At 38.7% G+C, this 25,637-nt stretch overlaps 1 protein-coding gene across 4 annotated transcripts; it reads right to left on the bottom strand.

Moving 5' to 3' along the window:
• Nucleotides 1-4,549: 4,549 nt before the first annotated feature.
• CSNK1D (casein kinase 1 delta) lies at nucleotides 4,550-25,584 on the bottom strand. 4 transcript variants are annotated; one of them, XR_012838209.1, is made up of 11 exons: nucleotides 25,445-25,584; nucleotides 20,639-20,749; nucleotides 18,099-18,247; nucleotides 17,374-17,602; nucleotides 16,836-17,006; nucleotides 15,134-15,282; nucleotides 14,371-14,542; nucleotides 13,872-14,011; nucleotides 8,631-8,697; nucleotides 6,951-8,299; nucleotides 4,550-6,802 (listed from the first exon to the last, which is right to left on the bottom strand). XR_012838209.1 is itself a non-coding variant. In XM_075770290.1 (10 exons), the coding sequence occupies exons 1-9, from the start codon at nucleotides 25,518-25,520 to the stop codon at nucleotides 8,665-8,667; spliced, it is 1,230 nt and encodes a 409-aa protein (XP_075626405.1). In that variant the 5' UTR covers nucleotides 25,521-25,584; the 3' UTR covers nucleotides 4,550-6,802; nucleotides 8,631-8,664. The 4 variants fall into 4 exon arrangements, 2 of the variants coding, with proteins under 2 accessions (XP_075626405.1, XP_075626403.1); XM_075770290.1 differs by lacking the exon at nucleotides 6,951-8,299; XM_075770288.1 differs by lacking the exons at nucleotides 6,951-8,299; nucleotides 8,631-8,697.
• Nucleotides 25,585-25,637: the final 53 nt, after the last annotated feature.

The raw sequence follows: 25,637 nt of genomic DNA, 5'->3' as shown, positions 1-25,637 counted from the left end.
ACCCAGTAGAGTAGAACAGAGACAGTTTGCCTGTTTAGTAGACAATGAGCAATGCAGAGTTAAAACTATTTTCTTCCTCCTCCTATACAAATATAAGTTTGCTTTTTTACAATTTCTAAATGAAATATCTGGTAGCTATTTGGAGCCTAGATCATCTCAGCAGAACTAAAAATCTTAAAGTGATGCAGCTGTCTGTTTAAAATCACAATCTCCAGATGTTATTTTTCTCCAGTCCTTAAAATACATTACTGCAAATCTTGAGCAGTATCTGCTGCTAAAGCAGCTAATTCCCTAAAGTTGAGACTTCAGATGGTACAAAGGTATGGTGTGAAGGACTCGACAGATCTTGCGCTTGCTAATACTAAATCCCATCCAAACAAACGTGTATTAGACAATGCAAAATCATTCTCTAAAAAGAAATGAAAACACTCCCCTAACCAAGCAATCAAACTTCAAAACGAAAATCCACCTATTCACCTTTGTTACATCCAAAAGAAAAGGTTCAGGTTGGTAGGCAGTCATAAATAGGCGGCTTTCAGGAGAACACAAACTCTTACATGTTACAGCGGTAAGTACTAACTTGTGTATGTGTGTCTGTGTCTCTCTGCCACACTTGTCTTTAGGATTATGGGAGTACATTTCAGTTTTGTGCAAGTGAGATGACTTTTTTGTTTCTTGTTAATCCACTTTAATGTAATGTGTCCATTTATACTTAGATTTTTTTTTTAATGCTTTTCTAGTAAACTGTTGCAAATGTAGCGAATAAATATTTATGTGGTTGGCAAAAATGGTGGGTTTGAGAAAATAAGCCTAGAAAAAATAACTTTTAACACCCAGATTTTGAAATTTGGCTTCATTTGCACATGCTTAAGTAGCTATAGAGAAGCAGAGTTCTTACAGAGAAGAAATTAAGAGGTGACGCCAAACTGACAGGCAGCCAGAATTTAATGTGGGCAAGGGGACTGATTTTGCCATGACTCATGTTTGGCCAGTTCAGAAATGGAAATGGGCTCCTGCTGTAAATGATCCTGAAGACTATTTTAAAGCATCAACTAGTTTAAAATAATAGTTATTAATTTTGTGGTGCTCCATGTAGAAATTACTGTTCTTGTCCTCTGAAGAGCCTTCCAGGTTTTGTGTGCAGGTAAAGTTTTATCAACTGCTATGATTTATAAAGCCCTAAATATTTTGAGTACCGACCTGCCAGCGAGCCATCTTTATCATCAAGTGATATTCTTGAAACCTGAAAGCTCCTACGATAACATAGTTTACGGTGAGTTTTTTTGGATCCTACGGTAGCCCAGCTAAGATTGGCTCTTCAAGGTACAATATCAAGGCTACATGCAAGTGAATCAAAATTAGAGTCTCTTCAACGTAACAAGAGCTACATTTTGCTCTGTAGACGGCTCACTCCTCTTTGTGCCTAATTCTCTCTGCTGAGGTATTTTGGAGAAATCTCTCCAAGCTCAGCTTCAAAAGTTTCTCTATATTTACACTGAAAAGATTGTAGGTCTAGTTTACAGAAAACCCTATGTTTGAATAAATGTATGATTACCTTTTTTATGCTGGTTTGGTTAGATTGGTAAGACTTAAGAGGTAATCAAATGCTTTGCTACCCTGCTGGCCAGATCAAGTGATATGCTGCTACAGGAATGAACGTTACCGGGTGGACTGAAATGGCAGAATTTATTAGCACGCAGTTAGCACATCCTTGTGACAGAAAGCCAGAGTTTATCTTTGCCTCTGGTACTCTCCAAGTCTGAAAGAAAGGAGTCAGGCCATTCTCTGTGGATGAAAACGGGCATGACCTAAGTTGCACAGCTGCTGTTCTCTGCTGCCGGACCTGTTGAAGGAAGGCGACCGATGCACCGATATGTGAAGAGAAAACAACTTTGACAATGGCGGAGGCACTGCATGTAAGAAGCAACTGCTTAGGAATATATTCTTTTAGCATCCTTCTCAGCGCTTCGGGAATATAGTTCATCTTTGTGCACATCCACAGTAAAAGTCAGGGCTCTTGAAAGAATCTCACTCTCTGTGAGATCAGCAGTCCTGCATTTGTCTGACAAAGTATGGAAAGTTAGAGGCAGATAGAGTAAAAAGCTACTTACCTCTAGTTATACGCTGTTTGTTCCTTGACTGATCTCAATACTTGCTTCGTAATCTCAGCAACATTCCAGCTGGCAACTTTCCTCACTATCCCTAGATGAATGCTTCAGAGCAGTAAGAAATGAGGATAGCTCTTGCTCTTCTGACTCTTCATCTGCTACTGTTTCAAGCAGTTCAAAGCCTTTCACTGGAAAACTCTGAATCCAATGAAGAAGCATATCTAGATTTTAGTATTTAAAGTTCTTAAACAGCAAAAGACTTTTCAGTCTTGCTGACAAATGTGGCCTAAGATCCAGTGGTCGACAATGTCGGACAAACTTAAAATACAATTTCTTAGCAGTGAGAGCAGAGAAACATTTGCTGCTTGGGGTCTTTAAGAAAAAAATCTGCACGTGACCTCAAAATACTGCGAATCACTAGTTTATCCTTTCCCTACCAGAAGCATCGCATTGCCTTTGTGCCTGTAATGCCTGCAGCTCTGAACCAAAGCTGAGGACTGTAATTAAACTGTTTTGTCTGGTTATGAGATCAGGACTAGACATTTTCTTCCTAGTGCATAACATGCCAAATGAACTGGTCACAGCAAAGGCTTAATAGACTGGGCTTAATGTTGTAGGATGATAGACGCAATTTTCCCTTTTCCCACATTCCTGTTTGTCCATTACGCTTACATTTCTCAGACCTAGATCTATGCATTTTGAGTCAAGATTTTTCCCAAAATGATATTAACAAAGAAAGCTATCTTAAAAAAAAGATAATTTTTTTTTTGTAGACTGTGTATTTTTGTAGATCGTGTATATTCAGCTCTCATCTAATTTTCTGTTGTCCCTCTGCCTGCAGCACGCAATGGTTTTGTCAAGAGAACCGAAGCATACTAGTCTTAATAAGATTAAGCAGGAAAAACCCGCCAATATGTGAGAAAAATTCATAAAGTGTCACTCCTCTGCAAATATTTGCTGATAAAGTTAGTAGGATTTTGCTGCAAAACAGATTCTTACTGAAGATCAGGCCTCTGAGCACTCTCCTGGTACAAAACTACTGAACAATGCAAAAGGTCCATACAATTCAGTTTCATACAATCACTTAAATCTAGACATATACAGGTAATGCCAGTAATTGTCACCTGAATGAACCAGAGGGAAGTGTACCGTTTTTAATAATGAAATGCATTCTTTAACAGCAAAACCTTTTTATTATTAACCTGTCTCAGCCAGTGAGTCTTAGAAGCTACTTTGCTGTAGGATTAAGTTCATGGTGGATTACCCTTCCTCACAACTGGATTAAATCTAGATTTCTTCCCAGATGGCTCGGCACTATTAAAAAAAACCAGCAGCATTGTTTGGTTTCACTTAGTATTTTGTACATATGAAGCGCTGCTTTTGTAAAGCAAAAGTTAAAGAACAAAATAAGTAACTTTTTATTTCATTATTTTACAAAGAGAAAATAAATATTCTTGAAATGAACATGTACATTCTAGCCAATGATCTACTTAGAAATGTGTAAATTCATTGTAAAGATTCTTGTCGGGAAATTAAATTTCTGAAAGTGTTGCCTTTGCCAGATTTTATGGAGGAGCTGCCACTCAGAGGACTGGAATGTGGGGAAACGAAGACAACAAATAGTTGTGCTTATGGTATTTTTCCCCACTGGAGAATGAAGGATGAGATGCCTCCGAGTTCTACCTGCCTTCCTCCAAGGGAGATTTTGAGTACTTTCATGAAGTTAACATGGAATATATGAACTCCTTAAATGCTTTTACTCAATATCCGTCTTGAAGCGTAGGATTTATTTTCAATTGTTTTCAAGGTACTTGTACCACAAAGAATTCAGGGACTCTGTAACCATCAAGATTATGTAAAACAGCAGCACAGGTGGTATTTTCCACATAGAAACACACAGCCAGTTCTAAATGAAAACCGTGAGGATAAATTAAATATCCTTCCAACTTTTAAAGGCCTGCTAGTCAGACACATGGAGGATTCTTGAAGGTGGATTTGCCCTCAGATTATGAATAGACTTTTATACAGAGCATTGTGGGTAGAGCTCAATATTTTTCTTGCTTTTAACCTAGCTCCCATAACTGATCAAGTCTCAATAGCAATTCTCTTCCCATACTTCCTATCAACCCAATGTATTACTTGATAAGAGAAAGTGTTTGTAAAAAAGACTTCTGGAAAAGAAGCAACATCCAAACAAAAACATTCACCTTTAAAGAGACAAAAGACATGCTTTCTTTCTGTAAGCAAAGCAATGAATGCGTTCTCTTTCTTCCTGTATACCCTAGCTGCTGCGTTCTGATCACGACTACTAAAATTGTTCAGTGAAAGTTTTAGTACCACAACAACGTCTTCAAATGTTTGCAACTGACAATGCTCTTTGTAGGTACAGAAACCCCTTAAAGAAAAGGAAAAAAAAACACAACAAAAAACAACAGAAGTAGTTGTCCCAAGTAAAGAGTAAGGATTCATTGTAAGTAAGTTACACCAAAGAAGAATAGAAGTTATTATGAATGTATTTACACAATTGTTAAAGTACACAAATACAGTGGTAGTACAAATGAAGTGCTCTGAGATACTGGTTTCTGATACACAGGTTTATATAGACAGTCTAACTATTTTCCGCATGATGGTATTTAACTATTATGACGGACAAAAATTGCCCACAAGTGAGTACAATTCTAGAAGTCTGCAGTCAACTTTTAAGTATAGTACAGCAATCTAATGTTCCAGATACAGAGAGAATAAAGAGGCTGCCTTTGTAAGTCCCTCTAACAGTACATTATTAACCACAGATATTTACAAGGAAAGCACAGTGAAGTGTAAAACTGTTCAAATGGTAGTGCACATGCCTAAAATACTGAAGTTTACAGTAACTGAGGAAATAATTCTCTTATGCAAACTTATCCATGGATCAAACTCTTTAGCTTTTCCACTATACTCTTCCCCAAACACAGGTTTCCCCAGTCAGACCCAGAGTACACACAAGTAGCTAATGTTCTGAAAACATCCAAAGAAGAGTGACTAATATTTAATACGTGGACTTTTGAGACGGGCAAAAAAGAATTTGTAAACACCAAAACAATAAAAATTACTCTTCATAAAACTTTGAAGACCAATAGGCCTTTAAAAAATTTTGTTTTCGAGCAGGGAAGAATTTCTGAAAATACCTAACTGTTCAAACAAAATCTCTGTATATACTTTCATTTCCAACATGAAACTTCCCATTACTTCAGTCATACTAGTATAAACAGTACTTCTGATACTGTTCCAAGTACTGTGAGGACAGAATACCTATTTTTATTTTATGAGACTGTTTACAGTAACAAACAACATGAAGAATCTTCCATATTCCATAACCAACAGGTGATAACAACACCTGCAACAGTTTTTTGGACAACCTAAGCATGTTGAATCATTCATTTCTAGCTAACGATTCTGGGCATACTCAGGTCGAATGCAGTTAAGAATTAAATATGGTATGCACCCGAATGGTAACAATTCTCAGGATTTCACAGCAAGAATAGGTTGTCCGTTGTTGGTCTGTTTTTAAATAATTCCTTTTTTGAGTCTTGGCACGAAACAGAAGGCCTGAATCAATTTATGTATTTATTTAGAAAAACATAGATGCTGAATGAAACATGCAAATTCACTGAAAACTCAGTAGCAACGTGTATTTTCTACTTGCAATATCCTCCAAGCTAACCAGCCTCAGAGTGCAGGAAACAAGATTTTACCAATAAAAACTATGTTTGAAAATATCCATTTACCCAAACTAAGCAGGGAGACAGGACAAGCTTTCAAATTGTAAATCCCTCAAATGCCAGAGTCTTTCACTTTGTCCTTCATATTCTTTACAAAAAAAGAAATTCATTATCATCATCTCTACTATACTTAGACTCTCCTGCAGGATATTTAGTTCTCCTCTTTTACGAAAAAGAACACGAGTCTTAAAAATTCCTTTGTGGAATTGTGCGGAAAGTCAAATGTTAAGTGTGAATGAAGACAGCAAACAGCAAAGTAAAATTCTAACAGTTTTAAAATTTTCATGAGAAAACCGTCTCAGTCAGAATAGGACCATACAAATCAGTAAACAGTTTAAATAAAGTCAGATGGTTTTGATTCATTTACATGTTCCCTGCCAGACTGATTTTTTTAAACAAGAAATTTCAAGTCATTGTCTTTAGTTTAGGTTTGTTTATATTCTACATTTTTAAATCAGACAAAAGCAAGAGTTCTTTACAGAGAATTAAGCCAATAATTTTAGCAAAATGATACAAAAAACTTTCTTAAACCAAGTAAAAGATTTATAGTTACAGTAGAATAATAAAAACGGGGTAAAGTCTGCCGCCTGTGGAAGGAAAACTGAAATGGCCATCCGATAACAGGCGGTCAACTCTGTAAACCATCTTTCTTTTCCAGCCCTGTTACCACAGGGTTCTCTTAAGGTCATTGGGTTTCTGGCAAAAGCGTCCTGTAATGGCAGCTGCTGGAGTCTGTCCATGTTGCTCCAAGTGCTTTTTAAGTCACATGGAGAACTGCAATTGTAATGTTTCCGCTCTAGTTTAGGGTATTTTTGCTAGTAAAGCCATTGGTAACATAGGAGATCAGCCATGCATTATCTGCCCTCCACGGCAAAATAATTTTCATCGGTGCACAGCAGACTGGAGAACACTGGTAGTTACCCGAGCAGGAATCTACCAAAGTCAAAAAACAAGACAACATCAGCACATACTCTTCCAGTTAACATACAAGTGGCTCTCAATGTACTTTAAAATAATTCGTTGCCAAAAGTAAGCGTGAATTTAAAAATCCAATGAGCTATATACAATGTTTCGCACCCACCTGTAGCTACACGAAGTTCCCTGTATTTTCCTCCTTTATTAGAAGTTAACATGGAAAATTCACCTTTCCAGCCAGAGGGGATGTTTTGAAGAAAAGTAAACAGAGCATAAACATGCACAGAAGAAAGAACAAACCAGATGAAAACACTACCAATGTGCAGAAATAGACTCAATGAATAATTACGTTTGGGGAAAAAAAGTCCCAATAAGAGGATTAAAAAAAATAATTCTTTTCAATGGCTTTTAATTTTTCATGGGACATTGTGTTAAAAGAGACTTCATTAATTTCCAAGGCTTGACCTATTTCAGTAACAGTATAACATCGTTTCAATAACACTTTCACTGCGAAAGTGAAAAACGACCACACATCACTGCAATTTAAGAAGTGAGAAACGTTTAAGTAGCTGAATCAGTATTCAGTATTAATTTCAGTTGTAAACAGCTACAAATAGTAAGGCATACAGTAAAGGCCAACGCAGACACAGTCCTGAGCAGACCAGAATCTGCACGTCTCCTGCACACAAGCTTTCCAATGCAAAGCTTTAGGTTGGCCTTTTTTAATTTTTTTTTTTTTTTTTAATTTTTGACTACAGTTTGATAATTGGACTTTAAAGTGTTAAGCTGCCATTTACAATTGGATCTTTTTAATGTTACAAACTGGTTACGAAGCAGCTTGTGCACAGTCAGCCAAGCACACAAAGCGGGAGGAGAAAACTGAAGAGGAATAGCAGGATTCTTCACCAACTAGTGATACAGTATGAGTGCAAGCTTAGGCTTTATAGAGAAAGTGAGGCAGCAGACGGAGTTATACAACAGAATTTATTAAGGAACAGAAAAATCTCACAGCCTTTTTTAATAAGAAGCAAAGCAAAGAAGCTCCTGAAATACTTAAGAAGGCATCCTTCAGCCATCAAGGTTCAGATTCCAACTGAAACTTGTTACTTCCCTGATGAAACCTGTTATTGCCAAAAGCAGAACAGACTAAAAAGCCAAAAGCCGCACACAGAAAGGCAGAAAGTTTTACTGCACTGAACAGTGGAAAGGAGTTCTAAATACCCAAATCCAAGTCTGTCTACCTCCAAGATGCTCATGTTCCAACTATTCTCATTAGTACGTGAACATTTTTAAATATAGATCTGAACATTTTTAAAATGACAGCTCATGAGGAATGGAGAAGAATATAAACCAGTGAAAAATGGATACGGCTGTAGTAGAACATTCCATTCACGACAAGACAGAGAGCCTCATTTGAGTAATATAGTCAATTGCATCTTCACACAAGTATTTTGGTTTTACGATTCTGAAGCAGATCTGATTTTGAATGGATGACACACCGCTGCATGAACATCCCTGGAAAGACACGTAATTCTCAAACAGCTAAAATTTAGACTTGGTTATTTTGGTTTATTGTTGACGCTTGAACGATTTTAGGGACTTTTAAAGTCATTATTTTTGTCAATTCTGCTTAAGAGTCCAAGTGGAACAGCAGCAATAATTCAACTTTTGGAAGGACATTTACTTTTAAGTTAGAGAAAAAACAATGCTTCGTCAAGCATCTGACTGGAAGACACAGGTACAACTACGAGATAACGTGAGGAGAAGAAGCAAAGTCGGATGTTTCCAAAGATTTTTTTTTTCCCCACCCCATCCAAAGTTTTGGTGTCTAACGAGAAGCACTCACCCAGTGCTGCCTTCCAACGAAAGGAGACGAGCAGCTACTTGCCATGGTGTTCGAAAGGAATGCTATTCTGAGGTAGGGGAAAAGACAGCAATTTGTAACAGTTCCACTGCCCCAATATATAAAGATGTCTAACAAATATCCAACCTAAACTTGCAGTAGCAAATGTATCTTTTGAGGAGCTCTGATTTCAGACCTCTGTAAGACATTTCTATCATATTAAGAGCTAGGTAAAAGGAACAAATCATCATCCCTCAAAGAAAGCTGACAGAGTCAGAAGAACAACGCAGAACATGATGCCTATTAAGATGGATATATGGAGAAAGATTTGCTCATGAGGAGATGGAAAATGCAGAGGTACTGGAAGTATGTTGCTTTTTTCCCCAGGGAAGCAGCACAACGCTTGAGTGTTCAGTGCCAGCGTTGGCTACAGTCTTCCAAAAATTTCTCCCGTCAAAGAAACTTAATCAAATATTTCTTTGTGCAGCATTCCAATCTTTTCTTCTAACTACAGAGATAATACCTCTATTACCAGTAGGAATTATGCACAGCTTTGACTGTTGGGTGCTGAACATGCTACATTCAGGGAAAAAAAAAATTAAACAACTTACTGTATACCATGAGCAGTCAGATCGAATCTTCTGTGAAAGGAAATGAAGGCTACTCACCCATAAGTAGACTCTTGAGATGATCACTGCTTTTGGGATGACTGACAGAACTGACTCAAAGTAGCATTTACTGGAATACTCAAGACCTCCTTTACCACGTTTCTTAACATTTAAAGAGTGACTACGTAAAGGAGACTTTAGCAAACAATTCATTCACAGAGTTTACGAGCAGAAGGATCTTTTAACAGCTGGTATGATTTTCTGCCCAGCATAGATCCCAAGCCTTCACTGCACAGAGACCCGTAATTTAGGCTTGCTTTAGACCTGAATACACCACCTAGAAATGAATCCAGTTTTGATGCAAAGGGGACATACGATCTACTTGTTTTAGAAGTTGTTTCAGTGGCTAAGTGCCTTCACTTAGACCTCTGTTTCGCTTTTCTTTAAATGTGAGTAATTTTAATTTTAAGCAAGAGGTTCTTCACATATGTTTTCTGCATAAATGTCAGTTCCTGTTAAAACCATTGTTTCCAAAATACTACAACAACAAACTCAAGATGAGCTCTTCTCTTTCAGACAAACTGAAAGACACTGATTTGAAACTCTTGCATTGTACAATCTGTTCTCCAAAGCTCAATTTTTATGGCTCTTCTCTGTGTTACTTACAGTTTTCCAACAATTTAAGATACTGAGAACTGAACTAAGTATAATATTCCAGCATCCGTCTCATTAATGACATGAAATAACCTCTCCATTTCTGTTCATTACTGTATCATACATAAGATTCAAGGATGAAATTATGCCCTTTCATTATGACATCACACTAACCTCTCCCAACATTATGCCATTGCTTACCAGAGATATAGTTCCCATACATAAGACAATGGGCTCCACTCCTTCATCCTAATCAGGAGTACTGCAGTAATACACACTTTATTTGAATAGGCTTTACTTGACTGCTTCAGCTCTTACTAATGTTTATCGCTGTCAAACATCTCACAACTTGCAGGTTTTTAGCTGTTGCATTCACTTCCATATAATTCAGAAAAATACTGAACGTGTGCCATAGAATTTATGTCATTTCATTAGAAACACTTAAGTTTCACAAACTGTTTCGTTAACATGCTAGCTGTTGCTCCAATAAACACTTGTTGCTTAGCATTATGAAGAGCTAGTCTTTACAGTGAGAATGATTTAGGTACTATGTGGACAATACCTTGGAGGTGGGGAATATACATGACACCTATTTTGCTATCCTTACCAATTACCGATTTCCCATGAGTATTAAATTTCTCTGAGATGATCTGTTTTTCCGTAAGAGAATTTTGGTTCATATTATCCACATTCCCAGCCTTAGTTTTCAGTTTCAGTCTGAGCTGATCGGAACTCATTTTGGAAAAAAGAAAGATAAAAATGTCAAGTCATCTTTAAGAACTCTACTCAGAGGTAAGTAGCTTTCATTATTTCTTTGAGTAACCTCTGCACATTTCCATTGCCCAGAGTTTAACAAGCAGCAGCCCTTCCTCTAGATGATGGAGATTACAGACTCAATGTTGCCTTACCAAACCAAGGCATCCAAATAAAATAACAAAGCTAATTTATCAAGTTATAAATAACAACTCTAACAAATGTTGTTCTTAACATAAGACATCTGTAGATCTGCATAGCAAACTTTAAAAACTGCTTTCTACCAGGAGTATGATCTAAGCACTTCCTGAACATATTTACTTAAGACAAAGGAAACTAACACACTTGGAACGGGCATGGACAAACAGTTGTTGTTCTTTACTGTTCTCCTCATAAGAAGTGGTATGGATGATTTTCTATACTCTTACACCTAGCCAATCAAAATTCTCCTTATTAACCTTGTCATGCAAGTGGAATACTTCAGGTTTTCCTGGCTAAGAACAAGATATAAAGATAATGGGAAACCCATGGCCTTAATTGGTAACCTGGTTAACATCTAAGGATAAATTCTGATTATGGAAGAACCACTTTAACGTTATGAAGACAGTAAGAGCATAAGCTATGAAAACGTGCAACTTGAGCCATCTTGCCTGCTACGGAGTAAGCAAGAACCGGGAAAACGAGAAGCAAATTTTCTCTAACGAGCTCAAGGGGAAGTGTTACAAGGTAGTCTAAGTAAATCTCTCCTGCCTTCCAAATCTGAGAGGCCCATGGGAAGCTGTTTAAATTATACTACAGTCACACACTGTTACTCAGTCATCATGAGTGGAGACCAGCAGTGGTTTGCTGCCTTGATAAGAACTAAATGAAGACAACAGATGATGAATAATTAATTCTAACGAACTCGGAGAAGATCCCGACTAGGCAGCTATTGGGATTGTAAAGAAGTCAACCGAGTGATTCTATTCTCGGAACAGAGTGTTAAAAAGGGCAGGTACGGAAATGTGCCATTAAGCCAGACTGTACTGTTGGCCTACACCACAAATTATACATCTGGATATTCAAAGACTACGCAAAAAAACCCACCATCCTACACAATCTCAGAGTATTCCCATTTTACAAGTTAGGCAGAACCAAAACGTATCTGCAAACCCACCTGGATTACTTGTACCTTACAACGTTTAGAAAAGCATCACACGTACACTGAGCTACATGTCCATAATAAAGCAAAAAAATTAAAGATATACTCTCTCCTAACATAGTCAAGTAGCATCACTGCACTTATTTCTGTTACTCCCATTAATTATTTGTCTGACTGGTAATAGCGACAACGCATATGAGATTTGCTCAGAACTCCAGAGACAAACCCCGAGCATACACACTTTACCAGGAAACCATCTTTACACTTTGAGTAAAAGTTCAGGGGGAACTCGGCATCACAGCCCCTCAGAACAGAGGAGGTCAGAAGGGACCCCTGGAGATCATCTAGTCCAATCCCACTACCTGAAGCACAGTCTTCTAGAGCAGGCCACCTCAGGACAAAGTCCCACTGGGTTCCAAGTAATTTGAAAGAGGGAGACTCCACAAGCTCTTAGGGCAAACTGTTCCAGTCCTTGCCCACTCTCACAGTAAATTTTTTTTTCTTATGTCTAAATGGAATTTATTACATTTCAATTTGTGCCCATTGTCCATTCACTGGGTATCACTGAGAAGAGTCTAGCTGCACCTTCTTTACATCCTTCTATAAGGTATTTAGGCATATTTACAAGATCCATACCTAAGCACAGTTCTGCCCGCTTTGTTTTCATACTGTTAACAAACTTCAGCATAAAATACTTCGACGTGAGAATTTCTGGCAGCAAGAATTGCGGTTCAGCGAACAATTTAAGCTGGCAAAAATTGCCACCAAAGCCAATACAGAAAATCTCACCTGTCTCCTACTCTCGTCATTTCTGCTCCCGAACTGTTCATCCCTTGTGCAAGCACAAACATTTGTGCAGCTACATGTTGAAATTATTCATTCATCTGAAAACTAATCCAAAAAAATCCCACTTTGCTTTTGTTATGGCAGAACTGTTTCTCCAATCCGGTTCACCCTCGGTCTTCATTAGAGATACCCACCTGGTCTCCATCTAAAAGAGCGTTCCCTCTAGCAGTAAGATTTTTATATGTAAGAACACGTAGTATACAAAATAATTAATTCTGCCAATTAAAAGATGAAGCCAAAAGGAATTGAGTTAATTTTCATCAATATGCTCTGTCAACGAGGACTACAACAAGTACATGGCAAATATTATGCACTTAGAACTCCAGCACAGCGTTGAGGCGTGATGGAAAAACCCCACGGCGACTGCACCAGTCCTTGTAACAGACTGATCTCCCAGTAACGTCACAGTATGCCTACCGTACAGACAATTCCGCATTCTGTAGGTAAGACTGAAGGTAAGCTGTACAAAGCCAGGCCACACACTACTGAGGACAAGTCTGTGCGAATACCGTGAAAAAGGAATGTTTCAGCTATAGCATAAAGAGTTGAAAATATATTTAAACATTGTTAGTCAGTCTTAAAAAGAAGAATTCCTTAAAACTTCTTTGCTAAGTCGCTGTGACCAATGAGGATGATTTCGGTGCCGACCGTGGCTATGAACCACTCTTATCATTCATCCTCCTGCCATCCTCTTCAAATGAGCCTTCTGTGACCTACAAATCTTCCACGTATGTGGCTTATCATCTGCTCTAAATTGCAGTACTGCAGTACAACATTTCTTCACTTTTGCACTCTTCTGTTCTTCACCAACTATTTCTTGTCTATTCTGCACCAATATTCTCTGCTCTGTTGATTTGGAAACATGACTCAAAACTGCCTCTAACTTCTATCTGTTATCAGTGAGGAAGCAGAGTAAGAAATTAAATGAGCAAAGGAGCTAAACACCATAATTGTAGGTAAAAATGCTGTATCTCTAGGATTTTGCATCATCTCATACACCAATGACTCTGTATTGAGTACTTTATGCTTATTACTGCCAAGGTAAAAACAAAAATAATTTTTTTTCTTTACAGTAGTTTACAGCCACATCACAAACATTCAGTTAAAGTGTCAAGTATTTATACGAGTCAACATCATCTGCAAAATCAGTACGAAATCACATCAATTAGCTGGTATGTTCTTTTGGCAAATTAACTTTATCAAATTGCCCTCATTTTTCCATTACACAGACATCTATTTTACCTGCGAAGTTGACATGCGAGAGGTATCTTGTCGGCCTGTTAAGTCAGACGACGAGATATTGACTGGGGCACCACGATGCAATCTCATACTCACTTTCCTTTCTCGTTCCATACCAGATACGGGCCGAGGAGAGGTGTTGGCTGTGAGAAAAAACACATTAGATTCTCGTAACGAGAAGTGGGATTACAACATGTTCACCGGAAAAACTACATTCTCGCCGTTAGCATACAAAACTTCCACAGAGTCAAACAAGAGATATCCAGGCCTTTGTTTTACGTTCACAGAAATAAAAGTAGCAATGGGCAGGTAATGACTGCATGCAATTACCTTCAACCTACTGAAAAGGGGGAAAGAAACCAATCAAAAAACCCCAAACCCTGACCAGAGACAAATACCACTCAGGTATCCTAATTCTTATTTCAAATTTCCAATGACCAGGAACAAACTGCAAATTTGAGTAGTCTACAAGGTGCATCTATCCAGGTACTTGCTTACTTACCAGCATGTGAAGTTGGGGTAAGAGGAGTAGGAGGAGCTACATCTTGCGTTCCTCTCAGCCTGCCAGAAGCAGTGGAGGGTAATCCACGCACAGCCGGATTTCGTGTATGTCTCAATCTTTCCTCTCGTTCTCGCCTTTCACGTTCAGCATCTTCAGCTGCTCTGCTTGCACCCTACGGGTCAAGACTAGTGAACAACTTGGGGGATTATGGAGCAAACAACTATATATTTAGATAAAAATACTGAAAATAAAAAAAGGGACAACCCATGAATTGAAGTTTGCTAGGGCATTAATTATTTTGGTAAAATTTCTTGAGAACTGCCATAAATTCTGTTCATAGAACTGGTGGGATAGTCTCCAAAATGCTAATGTACACACATACTGTTATGGCGGCTGGACACCTCCTCGACAGTTGCAAACAACCTGTGCTGAAGATCAAGATGGGTGAAAACAGTAATTCTGCAATCCAGCCTGGTGACTGCCCTGAAGGAAGTATCTCAGAAGCCTTACACGTTTAAAACCCTGTAACTTCAACCTAGTTGTCATTCAACTCCCATCTCATGGCTCCTGTATCTCCTGCTTTTCTTCATTTCCTGATCTTTTTTTCTAGACGACAGAGCTTCCAAGAGGAAAAAGGCAAGACAATCTCACAGTATCAGTTAAGATACTCAAAACTAACAATGTAGTAAAAACAAAAAAAAAAAAAACCAGCAAAAAGAAAAAGAAAAAGAAAAAGTTTTAGAAAGCTATGCCAGCTACTCACAAATTTCAGCATGTTCCAGTCAAACACATAGTCATAGGAGAACCCTTGTCGGTGGAAGAGGTTTCTGAATAATTGCCTTAGATAGGAATAGTCCGGTTTATCATCAAAACGCAAAGAACGGCAGAAATTCAAGTATGTGGCAAATTCAGCTGTAATAAAAGAAAGCCTGTTTTTGTCCTTCGGCTTCACATTTGCTTTTTATAGTTCTGAATAAAAAAACCCAACCCCAACCACCCCAAACCCAACAAACAGGGAATCTCCTAAACATAAGAACAATGACCTAATACTAGAAATCTACTGAAGGCAACACCATAGCCCATCTATCAAGTCAACCTGAAAACAAAATTATTTGTCTATCACAGAGGAGGCAAAGATCTCATTTGTCAACAGCAGAGAGGACCCAATACTAGAGTTCTTTAACCAACAGTTCGGGGGGAGGACAGGTTTAAAACCACAGTCGAGCAAAGAAAGGAGATTTTTTTGGCCTTTCTTTGCTTTGATGGTATTTAAATGCAATTTCTTGCGGGACACCAAATAGCATACCTTTGTTGTTAAGTCACATAAAGATTCATCTCTGCCACCTCACAAAACACGCAAAAACTAAGGGACTCATACAAATTTCTTGTGTAAGTAAAGCTACTCTCTTAGTTTTGCAATAATCCAAACACCTTTTTTTAATATGGCACACGAAATATTAGTTACACAGCAAAAAAATGAATATAGTTGTGAATTTAATATGCTAGCGATACTAGCAGTATCAAAATACCAGCTTTTGAGTTCAAGTGTTTCTTGCTGAACTATTAATAATTTACATTAAGAAAGAAATACTAACAAACAGCACAAGAAACGTTGATTAGTCTTCCCTGCCTGTTAAGCCCAGAGAAAAAACATAGTTAATGAATGTAAAGGAACACGTATCAAGTGACATTTAAAACAGATCAAAGACAGTAAGTTTTCATGCAACCCTAACAAAAACTATAGTTCTCGTTATCGTATCTAGCCACCGAAGCCAAGAGCACGGAAAGAATAGACAGAACTCTTAATGAAAGATCAACAATATTCTCTGATGGCAGCTAATGTTAACAAGTTTTAAAACAGATTTAAGTACTATTTTGCAAGGCTCAAAACTGCTTAGTTATTACTGTGGTGTAAATACCAAACTGATAAACAGAACAGCTTTGAGGCATGATGCTAGGATATAGGAGGGTTTCTTATGCCTCTCACAGACGCTGACCATCAACATGCCAAACCAGATGAACCTGGAATGACAATTCCCAAGTGAAACAACTGCAATAACAGGTGCATCTGACTATACAACCCGATTCATCCAATAAACAGTACCCACACGTATGAAGAAACGGGTAGTTTCTCAAAAAAGCTATTTGTCTGTTAGAGTTATGCAGCCAGCATAGACACATGCATGTTCAATACCCTGGTAATCAGACGTACCAAGCCACCCTTCAACTCGATGGCACCACAATGATTGTTTACTAATAGTTAAGACAAGGGATAACCGGATAACTAGAAATGGTCTATGAACACTAAGATCCCAGTCTTGAAAGCACAGTATCTTTATCACAGACGTGTCCAAGGGGTGGGGAGCGCGAGAAGTAAAAAAGACTGGTAGAATTCAGTGTAAAGAAAAAAGAAATACTACTAAAACATGAACATGTAAGCCTAGGGCCACAAAAGAGTAACTTACAAGGATATCCTTTACACAAAACCTCAATGGGTGTAGACATTTTCTTTTCACTGATACGTTCGTATTTCTGCCTCTTTGTTGCTGCTTTCAGTCCCTGCCAGGGGAGGGAGCCCAGGTTAAAATACATCAGTACATAGCCCAAGGACTCCAAGTCATCTCTGCGAGATTGCTCTACAACAGCATAAAAAAGTGGACTCATTAGGTTTCATTTTCTACTGAAAAAACAAAAGACTGTGCAACAAGACTGTCATAAAAACCCTTAGAAAAACAAGAGATAGCTCAGAGTTACTATGCCCATGATAAACTCATCCAGTACAAGAAAAAGCCTATCACTCTTGCAGTTACTAAAAAAAGTGCCATTCCTGAGAATTACAAACCAAATCCCACCCAATCAAGAGATACGAGGCCAAGCATGCTGCACTGTTAGTGCCAGAAACAGGGACTGTCTTCTATGCCTCCATAAAGCAACATCTACTTGCACTAAAACCATGTGCATCGACACTTTTAAAACGTTTATTTATTGCTTTCCCCAGCTCACCAATTCCAAGATGAGTGTTGATGGATGCGTAACGGGCAGTTCCTGTTAAGTTTTTATTTTCACGATATGGAATATGTTGGTGAGTTCGAGCATCTCGATACTTCTTTGCTAATCCAAAGTCTATTATGTAGACAAGATTGCCTTTCTTCCCCAGGCCCATTAAGAAGTTATCTGGCTTCACGTCTCGGTGGATGAAGTTCTTAGAGTGAATATATTCAATTCGACTAATCTAAATACAGAGAAAAAAAAAATAATCGTCAAGAGACTAGGCACACACCCTTTTTATTATAAAAACACTAGCAACACTGTCTTAATGATAAAAGAGGTAAAGAAACTTTTTATTGTAAAGGGTAAGAGCATTAAAGAGAACATAATTTAGAAGGTAACAGGGAAAGAGCTGGAGAGGTTTATCTGTGTCTATTTTACATTCGTTTCCAAAACTTTCTTGGGGGAATTTCTTTGTCTTTGAGCAGTGCAACACCTCGCTTGCAAACAGCACAGGTCCAGGTTTTTAAAAATCAAATTAAGACTTTGTAATTACTTTGGATGGGACATTTTATATTTACAGAAACAAAACTAATTCTGAGTTTTTTCTCTAATGATACAGCCTATTCACCTCTAAATTACAGAAATAAAACATAGTTGGTTATTAGCTCTCAATTTAATTGGGAAATTCTAATATCCTAACATACTGTACCATCAAGATCAACAAAGCAGTTTCCTACCATTTGGTCAGCGAGTAATAGGACCGTCTTGAGACTAAATTTCCTGGAACAAAAATTGAAGAGATCTTCCAGACTGGGTCCCAACAGCTCCATCACCATTACGTTGTAGTCCCCTTCAGCTCCACACCACTTAATTGTGGGAATACCCACTAGAAAAAAGGAGACAATTTATTCAGCATAATGATTTGATTTATACAGTTCATACACACAAATCTTCCAGGCTCTTTAGATGAATTCTAAGAGGGTCACTACTGTGAATGACTGTATTTACAGTGAAGCTTAATACTTTATGCTACCTTCAGCCATTCTGAAATGAAAAGTTTCATAATTTCACAGCAGAACCAATATTAAATTATAGCAACAGTGGTCTAAAAATAGCCTTTTTGCTCTTCCCCAGAAACCTCCCCATCTTTGTGCTTAGCTTGTAACTTGAAAGCATTCAGCGTTTCTGCTGGATTTGAACCTTAAGCATTTTACAAGTATTAATACTTGTGTAGTCTCCAAGATGGCAATAAGGAGCGAACGGGAAGTCTGAAAATAAAGACACTGACAAGCCGCTAAATATTATTACTGAAGCAGGCCTTAGAAATTAACTTCTTAGATTCAAAGCCTGCAAGATCACCGTACAATAGCTCTCTTGCATTTCAATTTGCAATGAATTTTCACGCTTGCTTCATACTCTTGTCTTTTCTCCAGTCCCATTGTATTTGCTGTTTGGTGAACCTCTACCAAAGTAGCATTGTTTATGAGACGCGTTATACGTTCAGCTTGAAAGAGCTAAAATTAGCCCCACTTTGTGGACAAACTCAAGAAAGTTATTTCACACAAAACTGTAAAATCGGTCAAATATTTTTAATTAAACCTGTATGTAGGGAGCCTTATTCAGACTTTCAAATGCGTTTGAGTTAATTTTATGGATTTTGGAAGTTGCCCTGGTTGTGGCTGGGATAGAGTTAATTTTCTTCCCAGTAGCTGGTATAGCGCTGCGTTTTGGATTTAGGATGAGAATAAGCTTGATAACACACTGATGTTTTGATTGTTGCTAGGCAACATTTACACCAAGTTAAGGACTTCTCGGCTTCTCATACTGCCCCACCAGTGAGGAGGCTGGGGATGCACAAGAAGCTGGGAGGGGACACAGCCAGGACAGCTGACCCCAACTGGCCAAAGGGATATTCCATAGCATATGACGTCATGCACACTATATAACTTGGGGAAAGGTGGATGGGGGCGGGGTCCGCAGCTCTGGAACTAGCGGTCTGCGAGCGGCGAGCAATTATGCTGTGCATCGCTTGTTTCAGATACTCTTTTATCATCGTTATTATTATTGTTCTCTTTCTTTTCTGTAATGTTAAGCTGTCTCAACTCATGAGTTTTGCTTTTTTCTTCCCCCCTCTCAATCCTCTCCCCCATCCCACTGAGGCGGGGGGGGAAGCGAGCGAACGGCTGCATGGTTGGTTGAGCCACCTGCTGGGTTAAAGCACAATAGAAGTGAAATAGTATAATTCACCCATTTTAAACTCTTACCTTTACTTGATATGCATTATTTTTTTCCTGAATTCCCTTCACAGCGAAACCCTTATTCACATGGAAACTTAACCTTCTGCCACCTGCCTCCACAGCATCCATCCTCAGAAAGAAACCACCATCATGGGCTTAGTAGGCCCATAAAGGAAGCACTTTAAGAAGGCTATTCAGGTTACACACAGGCGTCAACTGAATGAGGCAGGAATTAAAAAGTAACTCAATGCAAATACACTAAATGCAAATTATCATCCATTTCTAGATGTACAATTACTGTATTTTGCATTTGAGATACAGCGTGGAACGTAGTCTTTATGCAAAGTATAGCCTCATTTATGAAGAATTCAAGGGACTATGAAACAAAAGCAAAACTTAACTACACTGAGTTTATGTCCCAGAACTGCATGGGAATCTTACTTTTGGAGAATTCCAAAATATACGGCTAAGTTATCCTAGTAGAGTACCACACAGTAGCTACGAAGTTGCTTCACTCCTGTTCTCTACCACTAATGCTATTTTGCCTTAGAATTCCGACAGCAAGGAAATATTTTTAACTCAGAAGAAAGAATACTAGCATATATAACAAAAATTAACTTGAATTTACTAAGTTTAGAATTGTGCTACTATAATAAGCAAGTCCGTTTAAATGCTCCAGAGCAGCGGTTACCGTCTTTCATCGACCGGTGAGAAACAAAAGTCAATCAGTATACTGCCAGACAGGACCAAATTTTGTTCCATGTTCCTCAAGGTTTTCACATTCTAATATTCTGGGACCGTGCGCAGCATTGGAGGATCTCAGCGGTTATCATGAAGTTTGGTAGCCGTGGATTTGGAACTGCTACTCTACATTGCTCGCAGAAGAGCTGAAGTAGCTCTTCACCTACCCTGCCCACCTTTTCCCACCTTCTCCTTATATGTCAAAAGAGATCTTAACCATTAAATACTTCCAGGTGGCAGATACATCAAAGACATAAAAAAACAGTTACATCTCTGAAGAAGAAAAATAATTTGCTTGCCTCCACCCTGCATCATTTTGTAGATTTTACTCTCGATGTGGAGCTGAGGATGTTTGGTTTTCACACATTCCAACTTAATTGCAACCTCCTCTCCGGCAGCAATATCAGTTCCTAAAACAGGAAGAATTTAAAACATTGGTCAAAATATTTTTAAGATGCATTTCCTTTGTCAAGACTGAAACAAAACAAATATTGACAAACTACTACTCAATGTCAAACATCCAGAGATATATCAAGTACTTTCAGCCACGATCATCTAAAAATTCTTCTGAAATCTTACAGATTGTCTCCAACGGACTAGCAGTTTAAGAGAAAGCTATTAGACACTGCAGCACAGGAAGCCAAAACTGGTGCTATCCCACTAAAAAAACAACAATCGAGTGTATCTTCTGAAGGGTGTCTTTCCACTTGCAGTTTGTGGTGGAAGTGCTCATAATGAATGTTTACAGCTGTGGCATGTATCTCTGCCAAGCTAAGAAATGCTAGGAATTCAGATCACCTCCTCTGATGCCTTGGAAACAGATTACAACTTCCCTAAATCTCAACATATTCCAGATGTATTTTGACACCACATGATTTTATCCAGTAGGGGGGCAGATTATCAGGAATCAAGAACTTGTCCTCTCAAAAAAACTTTAAAAATTTCATTAAATTCTTGTTTCAGGAATCAAGCGACTGAAAAACTGGCTTACCTGTTCACTTTCAAACTTGAAACATACGTCAGGAAAAAATGACATTCTTAAAAAGAAACACTGAGTGAAGAAGATACACACTCTGACAGCCAAACAACTTAGGAACTACAGTGAAACGGGAATTGGCAAAAGGAGACACGTAACACTTTTTAGACATAGTGCCGAGTCTCTCTGCTTTCAGAATTTTGCTTTCTCTTTTCTGCATTACCTCATGGTTTAGGATCGCATGAAGTACATCACCTGCTGTTTGTCCTGATCCCCACTCTTAAAAGCCTAAATTTTTAACTTGTGGTCTGCTAGTTTTTGTTTGGAAAGAAACGGTAAACAATAATTTTGTACTCACTTTCTCCACGATGTTCAGGATTTCATAGACTTGTACCCTACTCCACTTTCCCTTAACTCTTTTCAAAGTTCAAAAACTCTTGTCATTCTTTGTATAGAAGTAATTTTTATTTACCTCTAAGTATTCCCCATTTCAGTTATCCATACCTTTTCCAGTTCCGTACCACCCTCTTTGAGGGTCACAAAACAACTAAGACAGAGGTGCATAATCATAATTTTCTTCTGCTTACCTATTTTTTTCCCATATGCTTTTCTTTGACCATTACAGAGTACTGAGCTAACGTGTTCACCTAACTATTATAATTGCAAAATCTTGTTCCTGAGATTAAGGAGCTACTTCAGTGCTTTATAGCCTTTTGTCTATAAAGTCAGGCTAACCAAGGCTAACAAAGACAGGCTAATACCCCACACCTCAAAATGGGCATGACTCTTCACTTTGCAAAGCACTGATGATGCATGGAATTACCTATGAGTTCACGCAAGACTATGCTTTTTTTTTTTTTAGGCTAATACAATGTCTTGTTGTGTGCTGCACACATGAGTATTATTATTATTGAGCATATTCACAGAAATGTGAAAGGACAGATCAACAATACAAGGAGGAAGGCATTATCTTCTGATCTAGTACTGCACTCCCCACCTCAAACAAATAACAATCTTGATTTTGAACCACAGAACTCCCGACCTTTCTTGTTTGTTCCTACATTAACTACCTGTTCTCCCCAATCCCACAGTAGCCAAGATCAGGGAAAGTGTGGACCAAAGACAATATTATCTTATGGGTGATCAGCAACAGACGTGGTTGGTTTGGGGTTTTGGTTTGGTTGGCTGGTTTTTTTTAAACTTTTCCAATCCAAAACAGACACAAATTGCTGTCCAAGTACACTGAAAGACACATCTCTTTATAGACAGCTGCAGACTTCTGTGTTTGATTAGGGCAAAAACGGCACAGGAGGATCAAGACCTGTATTATCAGTATCAAGTTCTGCTCAACACAGTATTAAACTGATACTTCACGGACCACGGTCTCAATCTAGTAGGTCATTTCTTAGGATAGTTGCTCTTCCCAAGAAGTCTTTATCACTTAAGATAGCCAAGATCCCGAGCCTAAACTCCGCTTCCTATAAACCCTCTCCTTCAAGACAAGAGATTTCGTATTAAAATAATGAAATTAAAATATTTGGGTCCAGAAAAACTGATGAGAGGGAGACAAAAATACAAATAATTCTTCCAAGCAATCCAGTGCTTGTCCCCAAGTAAGGACTTTTGTCCCCACTTAAACCCTGGCACAAAATTTCTAAAGTAACTCTGTAATCACCAAAAGCTTAGCTTATTTTAAGGAAAACATAATAATATTCGTGGAGGAGCAAGAAGCAGTATTATGAGAAGAATCAATAATTAAAAAGTAGTAACAAGAAGTATAATGAGAAGTCACCATTTGTAAGTGAAAAAAAGCCTAGAGTTGTAAAAGTACATTCTTTTAAAATGCAAAATTCCAATTTACTTGGAATAGCCAAATCCTCTACGATAAGGAAAGCCCTGGAAATTATTTTCATTAGTTTACAACCCAAAACTCCTTCTTAAGAAAAATATATACATAATGCAAAAATCATGAAAACACAGCGACTGCAATGACTCATCTCATTGACTTCATGGACCGAGCGACAAAAGAAATGCTTACTCTGATCCCCCCTCACCCCTAGTCCATCTTTTATACTATTTGGAATATCTGGGAAACCATTTCTTTCGCGTTTTCCTCTGGAGGGTAACTTCAAAAGATGCAGGTACGCTATATTCCTAAAATCTAGTTTCCTTAAGTTTTCCACACGGCTTTATTTACAATTGCACCTTACATTTCAAAATCGTGTCCCATAGACCCTGCCATTCTAAGCAAGCAAAGCTGGGGCCGTTCCAAATTCCAGAAGACATATTTCGAGGTAGGAGGGAGAACAGGGAAGAATATGAAAGAACTATGCTAATAACGAGAGAGTCATCGGCTCCATATTCCAAATAACCGATTGAAAAAAAGGAAGAAAAAAGGTCCCTTCCCTCCACTCTGTAATGTCTTCAACACCCTCGTAGCTGCATTGGAAAAAAACACAGGGGGACTGGAAACAGGCAAAAATAATCAAATCTTCCTTTGCATAAAACTGAGCTGGAAATCTACAATGAGGTAATCTACAAATTCACTAAGGACTATCAGAAGGCATGCACTTAAAAAAAATTCATTATCTCTGAAAGAATTTAAAAAGTTATTTTAAGGCACTTACATCCTACTGTACAGTCTGAACAACCAAGTAGAAACTTGGTTGGTTTGTGGTTTTTTTTAAAAAAAACCCCAACCACATCACATTTCATTACCACAAAAAGCATTGTTTTCGAATGCCTCTGTTTTACCAGATAACGGTAGGCAAACCCAACGGGCCTCTACAAAAGGCTTCAGTTCTTGAGAGACACCATCTTTCTCACAGTAGTCTTCAATCTTTTATGCAAGCACTGCAGAGGCAAAGAATCATGTTCTTTGCCTCTAGACAACTACATGCCTTCAGCTAGAAACATGGATTTTTCATCAGGCGTATGATCTATATTACAGATAACCAGTATTTCATTATCTGTAAACAAGCAGCTTTAGCTAACAAATTATTTAGGAATGCCAGCTGTGCGCTGTAACATGAAGCACTGCTATCTAGGAAGAAAAACCACCTCTCATACTGCGCACACTGCCAAACATACCACATACGTTAGCTAGTGACGTTTTTACCCTCCAGACGTATGCAGTTAATGTACCTTAGCCCCTGCAAGTTCCACCTCCCCCCTCTTTTTAAACTTGCTTTCCTAAGTTACGGCAATTTTCAAATGCAAATTACTTGTTTCTATGTGGCAGGATATAAAATCTATATTTCTCTGGATTTAACCCATTTCTTACCGTTTTGAGAGTCTGCAGAATATACTGAGTATTTTAAAAATACCGCCTTTCAAAACTTCTTGTACCCACCACTGCTCGTCATAATCCTAAGCAGTGAGCCATTATGATAGAGAGTGACATAAATGGACTGGCAAAGACAATGCCAACATTGAAAATTTTACAGTTGCACAGAAGCCACGGCAGCAGAATAAGATGGACGCAATAAGGCATTAGGGCAACAGTCAAGCAACAGGATAGCCAAACTATGATGATTCTTTGAAGGACTGGAGGTTGTTTTTTTTTAAACTGCAATCTAGTTGTGCAATTTTTTTTTTTAGGCCTCGCAGGAGAAACAAACATCCCTGTGACAGCAATTCTTCCTAGTCCACTGCAGTGATATTTAACCCTGATGCATATGTTTCTTTCCCAAAACAGTCCTCTGAAGGTGGTGTTTTGTTGGTTTCTTTTTTTTCAAATGAGGGGATTTATACTCTTATCTCCATTTTACAGATGAGAAGATAAACGGTGCCCAAGGTCACAAGACAACAATGGGAACAGGCAGCTAAATAAGCTAGAATTCCTGATTTCCGCACTGTCCAAATTAGGACATGATGTCAACGAAATACTAAATTGTTATTGCTGTGACTCTAGCAAGGTACTTCATATCAAAGGGCACTCCTTGGACAGCAGTGCAGCCGGAGCTCCAGCCAGGGTGAAATGAGGTCCCGGGGGCTGCCCCCGGCCCAATCTCGCCGAGGGCTGGGAGCGGGCACGGCAGCCAGCAGCGCCCAGCCCGGCCCGGCCCCCGACATTCTCCACTGAGCCACAGACCCACCAGGTACGTCCCCAGCGAGCCACCCTCCTTACCCAGGTAGATGTCCCCGAAGGAGCCGCTCCCGATCTTCCGGCCCAGCCGGTACCGGTTCCCAACCCTCAGCTCCATGGCGGCAGCTCGGTTCGTCCGCGACCCGGTTCAGTTGCTCTGCCCGCCCTGCCGGCTCGCGCTCTGCTGCCTCACAGCCCTGCAGTTCCTGATGCCATCGCGGCTTTGGTCCCGCCG

This window comes from Balearica regulorum, chromosome 18 (assembly GCF_011004875.1).
Source record: "Balearica regulorum gibbericeps isolate bBalReg1 chromosome 18, bBalReg1.pri, whole genome shotgun sequence".
In the NCBI taxonomy this organism is placed as follows: Eukaryota; Metazoa; Chordata; class Aves; order Gruiformes; family Gruidae; genus Balearica; species Balearica regulorum.
This window is presented reverse-complemented; position numbering and strand designations above follow the sequence as displayed.

Bases quoted from the DNA above. Each gene is read 5' to 3' on its own strand.
- CSNK1D (XM_075770288.1), bottom strand. From the start codon at position 25,520: ATGGAGCTGAGGGTTGGGAACCGGTACCGGCTGGGCCGGAAGATCGGG. The intron at 18,248-20,638 runs GCAAGCAAATTA...CCTTTTTTCTAG, and splicing joins CAAAATGATGCAGGGTGGAG to TGGGTATTCCCACAATTAAG. The intron at 14,012-14,370 runs GTAAGTAAGCAA...TTTTTCTCACAG, and splicing joins TACCCCAACTTCACATGCTG to CCAACACCTCTCCTCGGCCC.